We start from the raw sequence: 11,540 nt of genomic DNA, 5'->3' as shown, positions 1-11,540 counted from the left end.
ATTCAATGCTATTTGTAGAGTAAGCTATAAAACAGTAGATTATATCATCAAGAGCAATCATTTGACATAATTAACGCCGACTGTCCCATAGCGTTGTACGCTTTACTAAGCAACTGTGCTCCTTGTCGACAATTGACATGGCCTGTATCTTGAAGATCGCATTGTTTCGAAACAACATGAATAGTTACGTAACAACAAGAATGGGCTTCATGGATTTTTGTTATGTAAACAAAACCAGATAAACAAAATATAAAGTTTTAAATCCAGGTTTTTGTGAAAAAATCGAAAGCTACTTGCGTACTACCTTAAAAACCTTCGCGTACCGGTACCACTAGTGGTACGCGTACGACAGGTTAGGAACCCCTGCTGTAGAGGGATAGCCCGAAGCGAAATCAATTTTTTGGCCGAATTATTTTTAACAGACTCCGCAGTCCTGCCTGTCACTCAAATGATCCTTTCTAAAAAATACAACTAACTGCTTTTATCTGAAAATTGAACCAAAGTATTTTACATTAAATTTGTTGTTTTGTAAAGTAGCAGGGGACACAAAAAAAGCACAAATCGTTGAAACCAAAAAAACTACTAAGAAACCACATTGGGCAGACGAAAACACAATTTAATGTTGGAACTAATATTGACATGATACTTAAACCAAGCACTACAAGAAAGGATGGAAAAATATCAGTATTCGTCCACTTTCATGTCGTTTATTCCAAGCTCTTCATTCTGTTCAAAAGTTCGCTCGTACTCGTAGCTCGTCAAATTTGGATCCGGTTCAGGTTCGTAAATGTTCTGCACGAAGCTGTTGTTCGTCGGGTCGTCTAAAAATAACAAAATTTTGTTTAAAATTTGATAAATTAAAAAAACAAAACTTGACTTGACCAGCACTTAAAGGAAATTTGGGTTAAATGAAGGAATTTTTAGTTAAATGAGGTTATACCTGATTTTTGCACAAACAGAGTTAAATTTTTCTTCTGGAACAGACTTTTACCAGATTTTTAACATTTTACATGTTTACTGGAGTTTGATTAGACATAGAACAGTTCTTGTGCTTACCAAGTATTAACGTGCACATTTGTTCCCCATTTGCGATAGCTTCGAGCTTTTGCCCAACTGCGATTAGTTTGGTTGAAGTTGCGCTGTCACCTCCAACAAAAGGGTTCGACTCGACCATCTAAATAAAAAACAGAAAATAAAATAACTGGCCACAAAAGCTTGTAAATCCAATACAATTGCCTTTAAAGGTCAGCCACGTTAAAGCTTAATCACTTTTAAGTGCCTTTTTTTGAAAATTTAAATCTAAATATTCGTATTTTTAATAAAAAATAATAGAAAATTTATAGACTAGTGTTAGTGTGCAACGCAGGCCAAAAATGCTGAAGTATATTATGTAAGGTAAATGAAATACAGTTACCTTTAAAGCAGGGGTGTTCAACATGAGGCCTAAATAAAAAACCTAATAAAAAATGGCACGCAAGCCCCCAAAAAATACAACCAATTGCCAAAGAAGCTAAATTTGTTATACAGCAAATTGTCATTGTTGAGTCACAATACAAAACAATCCCAGCAATTACGACAACAAACCATTACTTCTGATATTATAACATTATATTGTTTTTATTTTTTGTATAAAAAGCGCTTTTAATATTACAAAAACAATAGTTGCTAAACTTTGGCACGGGAAGAAGTTAAAAGATACAAATTGGCACGTCGACATGTTTGAGTTGAACACCCCTGCTTTAAAGGTTACCTTTTGAGGGCCTTTTTATGAAAATCTAAATCTAAATATTCGTATTTTTAATAAAAAAATTGAAAATTTATAGACTAGTGTTAGTGTGCAACGCAGGACAAAAATGCTCAAGTATTTTATGTAAACTAAAAAGTTGTGATAACAAATTGCCAAATAGCAAGCCATAACAGGAAATTGTTGTCTGCTTTGCTTGCAAAAACTAGGCCGACATTGTTGTGACATTCAGATGGCTTTAAGTTTTAAAGTTGTTTTTAAAATTCTGCCCAGGTTTGTACAGTTAAAACAAAAATAACTGAATTTTTACTTTGTTTCTTGTATAAAAAACTAAAATTCACAAGGCTTTGCCATTAATTTAATAAAAATATATCTGGACCATGTTATTGTCACTACAATGAAGATAAGTGAAAAAAAAAGAAAATAAGCGAAAAAAAAGAAAAGTTTAAATATTGAAAATCAGTTTGTTTAAATGTTAAAGATCAATTCTCTTTTGAATCTTTCATATAAAGTCAAAACGTTATGTTTCAATGAAACATATGTACACACATATGTGTGTTAACAACTGGAATCTAATGTTATGTTTTTGTTTTAAATTATCAAAATAATAAGTTGCATCGATATTGAAGATGGTTAAAGTAATAAAACAAAGAATGATTGTGCTTTAACTTATTCAAGTTTTTTTTATATATTTATCTCGAAGAGGCGTTTTTAACATAACAATGACAAACATAGATTAACGATCGGGGACAGGCAATAGTTTTCAACGGAGGCCTAAATTTAAATACAAAATGTTGAGAAGAAAAAAATTTAATATCTCCTGTATAATTTGTAAGCAGCACAAAGTCAAGCTCATTTTTTTCTGGCAAAATTTTGTTGTCGAATTTTTGTTATAGAAAAATAATGACGATATCAAAAGCTGAAAACAAATTCTTTCATCACTTAAATTCTATGCAGATATCAACTCTTAAGTAACGAAATATTTTCTTTATAAAGACAAAGTACAGTTGAATGTTTAACTGTTCGACAATTTATTAAGGCTCTGTAGCTTTTATTTGTTACTTATTTTTATTTTCTTTGTACAACGATCGGTGATAAAGCAGGGTTTCTCAACCGTGGCCCTCGGCCCCCCTGGGGGGCAACGGAGCGGTGATTGGGGGGCCACGGGCATACCTCTCCAGCAAGGTCATGGTATTACAAAAGTTCTTTTGTTTATGTCGGGTAATAGGAAACGATATAATTTATTCGTTTTATCGCGTAAAGTTTGGATTTACACCGCCTGTCGCTGTGGCGAAAAACAATTAATGTGCTGCATTTTCAAATGTAGCCATATATGTTGTGTTAGCGCCTTTTCGGAAGGCCAATTACTTTCGCCTTATCATTAGTTGATGTATTTTTTTTATAAGCATGGAGGCCACGAGGGTTAGGAGCCTATAAAAGGGGGCCTCGAAGCATAAAAGGTTGAGAACCACTGGGATAAAGTTTGACAAAAACATTTATATCCGGCCTGTGATAGTAAATCCTAACAGTTATCCGGCCCAGTTAAAAATGTTTGGTGGCCCCGGTTTTAAAAGCAACAAAGTGAAGAAGAAATAAAGTTAACAGTTAGGAGTTTAAAAACACACCATTTTCTTTAAGTCCCTTAATAGTCCCTCAACGGTTGTGAATTTGCCGCTTATTGCCAACGATCCGGTTTCCAATTCCAGTTCGGGGATTTCGATGTGACAAGTCTCCGATTTCAAGACATCCCTCGACAAATCTTCTTTACATGTGATTTTTAACCTGAAAAAAAAAATGATTCTAATGAGACACAAAAATAATAAATCAATGTTTCTCAACTTTTGTCAGTGGCGCCCCAAATACCCGTGTTATAATGACCTTGCAGTGCACTTAAGTCTCTGTTTTTAAATGGCTTGAGATTTGGGCGAAATGACTTGACTCATGGGTTGAAATGAAATGTTTTCATAAAGCATAAATTAGGTTATTTATTTTATTTTTGCACATAAAACAATTTTCTTGCTAAACGTTGTGTTTGTTATTTTGCTCATAGTCTGGCAAGTTTACCAATTTTAATAGTTTAGAGTTTAATTTTGTATGACAAGGACTTGTTTTAATTGTGACTAAATTGGGAGTTGACGTTTTTTTATTCAAAAATACTTGACTTGGACTTCACTAATTTTGTAAATGACTTTATTTGGATTTTAATTATTCCGCAGGTTATTGCTCTATAAATGTTTGAAAACGTTTTACCCTTATACGTCAAGAGGTTTTGTGAGAAGTTGCACGCGCGCCCTTTGTATTTAACATGCAAACAAAATACAATGCTGTGTGATGTTTTTGAAATGGTACGACTAAATAATCGACTTAGCGCACAACATTTGGCTAAGCATGCAATACATCTTTCAAGTAACGAAACCCCGTAACATTTGTGACTTAGGTCATTTCAAAACAAAAATTAAACAAAATATACTCACGTGGTCTTTTTTCCTTTTCCCTCAAAACCTCCCCCTGATTTCACCTCGTTCGTTTTGTTTCCACAATTCTCACAATCGGTCGCCATTATAATCACTTCTTTAAAGTGTGGGATTTTCACCATCTGAAAAATGTAGACAGTTGCAATACGACGATAGCATTTTAACAATGTAGCACTGAACATGTGAAAATGTAAATCACCTTGACCCCCCTTAAATACTAAAAATTGAAAATCTAAAATCTAAAAATCCGTTTTTTTAACTACTAATGTTACACTGAATATGAGATTATGGTTGAACTGAATATGTGAAAATGGAAATCACCATGACCCTTGCAAGATAAATGTCGACCTTAATTTCTGATCAGCAATAGCAGAATAATATAGCAATGCTAACAATTAAGGTCAGACACTTTTTATACAATGTTACACTAAAGGTGTGAAAATGGAAATCACCTTGACCATTACAAGATAAATGTCGAAATTAATTCCTGATCAGTAACAACTGAATATTCTCGCCAAGCTAGTAATTCGGGTTTAGACACTATTAAAATATCTTAATAATAGATCTTTTAGCGTTGCTGGAATATTCTGCTGTCATCTAAAAATATACAGACAGAAGGAAAAGGACAATGGCATCTGATAAGTCAGTTTTTTTAAAGTATTTCTCAACCAATGGGTCCGACTAAAAATTGTGGGACCAGTTGATTTGGTTTTGTCACATGCTTATATTTATTAAGAATCAGGGCTGCGGAGTCGGTTAAAAATAACCCGAGTCCGACTCCGGTCAAATGTGCGATCCGGCCCGGACTCTACAGCCTGTATTTCACCAATTTACGTAACTAAAATAACGTGGATATTCAGCAATCCACTTATAGGGGTGTCGTGGAATTCATTCACTCACAATACATGATTTGAAAATATTCCACAATATAATATTCCACCTTTACAATTTCCATTTGGCGGCCATATCAGTTTTAAAATTTTGCTACTACGCATGCGCATGGCGGACTCGGGACTCGGGTAGTTTTACGAGGTCTTACTCGAGTCCCGAGTCCGACTCCGCAGCCCTGTTAAGGATATAAACAAAATTGCCGGTAGCAATATGGAGATATGGTTCATATTATTTAAATTCTAATTTATTAATGCTATTGTCTTTTTGTGTTGTGTTCAGTAAAGACAATTGTGTCACAAAAGCTTCACTGTCACGGGTTGAGAAACACTGATTAAGGTTGTCTACAACAGTGGTTCTCAAACTTTATAGCTTACGGACCGGTAAAATTTTAAAACAAGTTTTGCGGACCGGTGGACCTTCAAAAATTAAAATCAACCCAAAATTTAATTACGCAACAGTATGCAACTGAAACAACGAGTTGTAGCCAACAAACACTTTTTCAGCTTTGTGACGTACAATGAAGTCCCAAATAGACCATTAACTCTATGTTACGTGACAATGCCGCAAATTACGTAGCTGGCGAAGTTCTAAATTTGATGGACAAGCCTTTGACATCTTGAATTTTGCAATTGAGATATAAAATTGTAATATATTTGGAGGACCGGCGGGAAAGTTGAGGACCGGCGGTTGAGAACCACTGGTCTACAGCCTTGTACTTTACAAATAAATAAACTACAATTTTTCTTTAACTAATCTTTTTTATCGTTAAAATGTCTGCCCATTTCAAACCTGGGATTACATAAGAGACGAAATGTGTAAAGAGAAATTAGTGGAATTATGAAGAAACTGTCGTTAATCTTTTCATTGCAATAAATATTTCGTTTCTGCTGGTTTGTTTTATATTTTCTTCATCATACAGCGGTGAACACAACTAGTGGCGAAATACACCGACATATTGTCAATTAATATTTATCACTGAATGTGCCGGGATTGTAAGCCGTCGTACATTTATTTTTAACAGCAATCTATTTTTCAATGTTGAAAACATTTGACCTTCATGCGTGTTTCGCTGGACGCGTTACAATTAGAGCAGACCGTCCCAAAGGTCACGACCTCATCTGTTAAATCCAGACCACCAGATTTGGTCGGAAGTTCCAACGATTTCTCTTCCTCAACGAAATCGTCAGCCTAGAAAATTAAACAATACGTTTTTCTCCTAAATGTAAGAAGGCCATTTTTCCATTTTTTTAAATCAAAGGCTAGCCCTTGATTTACACTTGTAATTAGAGAATATTTAACAACTCAGCATTTTAACAACACAATTGTTACTTAAAGTTACTTACATAAACAAAAGGCATATTCTCAACTTAAACTCAACTTAACACACAAACCTAAAATGAACAGTAAATCTTTAATTAAAAAGTGGTTAAACATAGAAAACCCTTCTTTTGGCTTCGCGCAAATACTTTACCACCTTTCTTAAAGTAAAAATACCATTCATCAATATAAATAAAAAATCAAAATCTTGCCCTTGTTCATTTTTTATAAACTTTATTTAGCAAACAAAAGCATTTACATTTTATTTTTATTTCAGAATATTTTTTACATAAACTACAGTTGTAAGGCTGCTTCAACTATTGATATTCTCACCAGCGTCTCAAAACACTACAATTTTTCTAATATATTTTTTTAAAGCTATTTGTATTTTTTAAAAAGTTTTTCTAAAAGTTATTTATAAAAGATTTACCTTTATCCCAAGAGCCTTGTCCTGGTCTAGAGTCCTGGTGTAATATTTGCCGCTCAGGTTCGGGTCGTTTTTGGGAGCAAACGGGTTTTCAATAAAGCTGTTCCCAGAAGGGTCGTCAATCACCTGAAACCATGTTTTTTGGTAAAAAAAATAACAACCAGGGCTGCACAGTCGGGCTAAAACAACCCGAGTTCGACTCTGGCTGAAAAAAAAAAAAAAAAAAAAAAAAAGTATAACTTTTGTCGATTTCATGTCCCCGTCCAGCTATGTCTACAGTCTGCATTATAACCATACTACTAAAACAGGGTGGATATACAGCAATCCGCTCACAGTGGTGTCACATAACTCATCCACCCACAATACGTGATTAAAAAATATTCCACATTTACAATGTAAAGTTTGCGGCCCAACCGGTTTTGAATTTGGTGCTGTGCATTGCGCACGAGTCTTACTCGAGTCTAGAGTCGGGCTCCGAATCTACATTCCACATTTTACGTAACTAAACTAAGGTGGATAGTTAGCAATTAACTCATAGGGGTGTAATATATCATTCATCCACTCGCAATACATGGTTTAAACATACTTGACCATTATATTCTATTCCACCTTTGCAATTACCGTTTGCGACCTTATCGGTTTTCCAATCACACTTAAACATAATTAACTTTTATTACATATAGTTCTCCGCATTTAGGGCCAGAGTATATGGGTAAACTTGTCTAAAGAGTAATCCACAAGGCTATCATAAATAGAGATAGACCGATACCAATTTTTTTTATATACCTGGAAAATGTTCAAAGCTTGGATTAATTTAAAATAAAATCCAAATAACCGCGTAGATTATATTAAACCTCTATTGATCAATAAACTATAATTATTTATCATAATTAACTTGGCATGATGCTAAAACCAAAATATTTTGATCAAAAAATGCAAAGTTGTTTGTTGTACAGAAAAAATTGTATCATATTTTCATACTAAAATATCGGCAAAAGTATCGGCCTACATTTACTGATACCGATATATCCGATATATCGGTAGAAGCCAAATATCGACCGATATTATCGGTCTATCTCTAATTACAAATAAAAACAACAATCAGTTATGACACCAATCACAAATAAGTCTCTAGATTTTTCTAAAACTTTATTGCAGTATTCAGGGTAAATACAACAAAAAAAAACTTCTGTACTTCATAAAGCTTAATTAATTATATAAAAAAAAGTTGTCTTTTAGTTATTATTTAGACAAAACATGAAATGGTTAAATTAATATACATGGACTTACAATTGAAAATGTTTCCGTTCCTGTAAGCAAAGCCTTTAACTTCTCAACAAATGCTTCGATCTTTTCCGCTGTCTCCGGATGCAATGCCTTAAAATAAAGAAGTCATGCTTAAAAAAAAGTATTGTGACCAGTTATTCCAGTGTTTATATACATTCATAATTGACAATATTAGTATTAAATTATAATCTGCCTTGCACAACGAACATGAGCAAAAGTCGTCGACTGATTTAAACAATCGTTGACCAGTATTTACACTTCCTTCTATATCATTTATCACAATGAAACATACACTCAGATAATACTTTTACACTGTCACTGAAATCCACAGTTCAATTTGTAAATTTAAAGGCGTTATTACAGACTACAAAATGTGTACAGGTTTCAGATAAATATTGTTTGTTTATTGGGTAAGCATTTTTGCATAGCAAATGTAACACTTACATACATAAAAACACTAAAATATTTTTGTGTTATTTTGAATCAATCGCCATGTTTCTCCAGAAACGCATTTATTGATTTACCAATTAGACTAGTGTCAATCAAATTTAGATTAAGTTAAGAGATGTTGTTTAACGCAAAAGTAACTGTTACCTAAAAAAAAACACTGAAAAAAGTGGTTTTGGTGATTTTGAATCGATTGTGTTTCTCAAGAAACACAATTATTAAATTACTAATTAGACTAGTGTCAATAAAATTTAGATTAAGTTAAGAGATATTGTTTAACGCAAAAGTAACTGTTACCTAAAAAAAAACACTGAAAAAAGTGGTTTTGGTGATTTTGAATCGATTGTGTTTCTCAAGAAACACAATTATTAAATTACTAATTAGACTAGTGTCAATAAAATATAGATTAAGTTAAAAGATATTTTTTAATGCAAAAGTAGCTGTTACCTGAAAAAAACACTAAAAATATTGTTTTGGTGATTTTGAATCGATCGTGTTTCTCAAGAAACACAATTATTAATCTACTAATTAGACTAGTGTCAATAAAATATAGATTAAGTTAAGAGATATCTGATTTACAACTAACTTTCCTTAGTGGTTGTTCTTGCAGTAGGCCGTCAATAGCTCTAGTTATGATTCCCTCAATCGTTGACAACGTTCCTTTTTGTGACGAGGACGGGATTTCAAAGGAAAGTTCGGGAATTTTTACGGAAGCGCTATCGGACCGCACAATTTCTCGGTTCATGTCCTATTTATAAACAAAGAAAAGTTGGTAAACACCATCATTTTCAGATAACAAAGCTGACTAATTAGTTTTTAACATCTCAAATTCCATCCCCAGTTTACGGGACAGCTATAACATGACCTGGAAAACAACATTTTGATTTGTTTAAATCTAATTATCTCTTAACATTTTTTCACATTTTTTACGAAAGTTAGGTTCATTATGCGCAGATCTGTAATGTGGCTTAAAAATAAATGCCAAACCCTAGAGCAGTGGTTCCCAACCTGGGGTGAAAAAGCATTTGGGGGTTCGTGATTACCTTGATAAATTTTAGGAAAAAACGAAAAGCGATCTTTTTACCTTCATTTCTCTCTATAAATGCACATGTGTCAAGCTCAAGCACGCGGGAATAAACTGTACCGATATGCATTAAAATAAATCTATGCTTCTGCCTACAGTGTGTACAGTGATCTTACACTACAATACTACTCTACATCTACCTAGTGAAAAAAGACACACTCAAAAAACAACAAATTCAAAACAAGAAAAACACTACTAGACTAAAAAAATGTGACTTGAACGGAAAAATAATTTATTTATTTACAAATACAATTATTTGTATCCATTTACTTCTACGTACAGCTCTTAATAAATGAACACATTAACTTATGACGATAAAATTCTGTATCAAAACGTTTTTATTAAGATTGTGTTGATTTACTCGGCCTAATTAGCTTGGGCATTCATTTTCAAGCTTTATTACAGATCCGTGCATAGTGTACTAAAATGCTTTTTAGTAAATTTGTATCAGTTAATTTATGAAGACTATTTTTTTAACTGATGATAATACAAGTGCGTATTGAAACATCTTTATTAAGATTATGTCGATCTACTCTCTGACATTGATATTAACTTTCAAGCTACATTACAGATTCTTGTATCAAGCAAATGTCACCTCCTTTCGAGTAACTTTTAATGTTAACGTGGCTCCTTTTTCTTGTATAGTTCCTGCAGACTGAATCTCGCTATTTTGGAGATGGCAATGAGGACATGAAAACGAACTGATTAAGACTTCTTTGTAGAATGGAATGGTGATAAAAAGAAGTTTGGTGACACCCTGCAAAAAATTAATAAAAGTCTAGATGGCCATACTTCCTATTTTTTCCCAATTCTAAATTGCCCATAATGTCTAAAATGTAAAATACAAAATTCTAAGTAACGCTAAAACTTTAAATACTGTAAGAAAATGAGGGCTAGATATTCAGTGATTGTAAAACATTTATTCATTCTTAAATCAAATAAGTTGGTTAAGGAGTTAGTCAGGCCTTGCAATTTGTTTAGCAATTGTAATTTAAAACGATATGTTTAAACAACATCATTTAAATATGTATAATAGTGATTTAAACTTTACCCATGAACCTTAAAAGTATGGTAGGTGTTAATGAGATCTTTTAAATGCACCAGATTGGACACCTTGCGATTTTTATGTAGCATAAAATTGTGTGGCTCTAAATTAAAGTATTTCTAAATTTTCCTGTGACGGTAACAAGTCCCAGAAACCTTAATCGTGACTTTTGACATTTCATGGCAAATTCCAATAAAATGTGACATTTCATGGCAATTTCCAATAAAATGCATGGCTTCGGCTGAGAGTCCAACTGGCCTAACTTTTCAACCTAATGGTGCACCCGATTGCATTCCACTACCTTCCCAGCTGGAGATATTTGGCGTGGAATGCTAGCCAAAAACCACCCCAGTGACGTCATTTGGCGAGGAATAAACATTTTGACGTGGAACAACTAGTGAATTTACAAAAGTGAATTTACCTAATTGTCGTGTTTGGCATATATATTGCTCTATTTTGGCGTAGGATTTCAACCGAAAAATTTTTTTGCGTAAATCTTTGGCGGCCACAAATTGTAGAATGCAGTCAGGATGGTGCACAGCTGATAAATATTGTGGAGACATTGTGGAGACTAGTGACTCCTCTTTTGGTTAGTTGAAAAAACTTGCCCCACTTGCTATACTTGCCTTGGTTCTTATCATTCAAAATTTTATCTACAAACATAATTAAACTCACGTTTTCGTTGCAATTCATGCAAACACTTTCCATTTCTGTAACACCGTCATCTTCCCCGGAAAGAGGATTAAATAAACTCACATTTTGTGGGGTTCCCGACATACTTATAAAAAGCAGTCAATTGTAATCTTACTAAAATTTTATAATAA

At 33.4% G+C, this 11,540-nt stretch overlaps 1 protein-coding gene across 1 annotated transcript; it reads right to left on the bottom strand.

Annotated features, from left to right (window-relative positions):
- Nucleotides 1-526: 526 nt before the first annotated feature.
- Nucleotides 527-11,540, bottom strand: LOC146141438 (zinc finger protein ZPR1-like). Its single transcript, XM_083389820.1, has 10 exons — nt 11,392-11,540; nt 10,267-10,428; nt 9,174-9,335; nt 8,144-8,230; nt 6,857-6,979; nt 6,163-6,297; nt 4,219-4,340; nt 3,370-3,526; nt 1,057-1,174; nt 527-821 (listed from the first exon to the last, which is right to left on the bottom strand). Exons 1-10 carry the CDS (start codon nt 11,491-11,493, stop codon nt 682-684), a joined length of 1,308 nt encoding a protein of 435 aa, XP_083245946.1. The 5' UTR covers nt 11,494-11,540; the 3' UTR covers nt 527-681.

Source organism: Ascidiella aspersa, chromosome 5 (genome assembly GCF_963924565.1).
Source record: "Ascidiella aspersa chromosome 5, kaAscAspe10.2, whole genome shotgun sequence".
NCBI lineage: Eukaryota > Metazoa > Chordata > Ascidiacea > Phlebobranchia > Ascidiidae > Ascidiella > Ascidiella aspersa.
The sequence above is the reverse complement of the archived record's forward strand: the minus strand, read 5'-3'. Positions and strand labels throughout refer to the sequence as shown.

Coding starts and splice junctions, on each gene's coding strand:
- LOC146141438 (XM_083389820.1), bottom strand. CDS start 11,493: ATGTCGGGAACCCCACAAAATGTGAGTTTATTTAATCCTCTTTCCGGG. Junction 6,298..6,856: donor ACAAGGCTCTTGGGATAAAG/GTAAATCTTTTA, acceptor TTAATTTTCTAG/GCTGACGATTTCGTTGAGGA. Junction 1,175..3,369: donor TAAGGGACTTAAAGAAAATG/GTGTGTTTTTAA, acceptor TTTTTTATTTAG/ATGGTCGAGTCGAACCCTTT.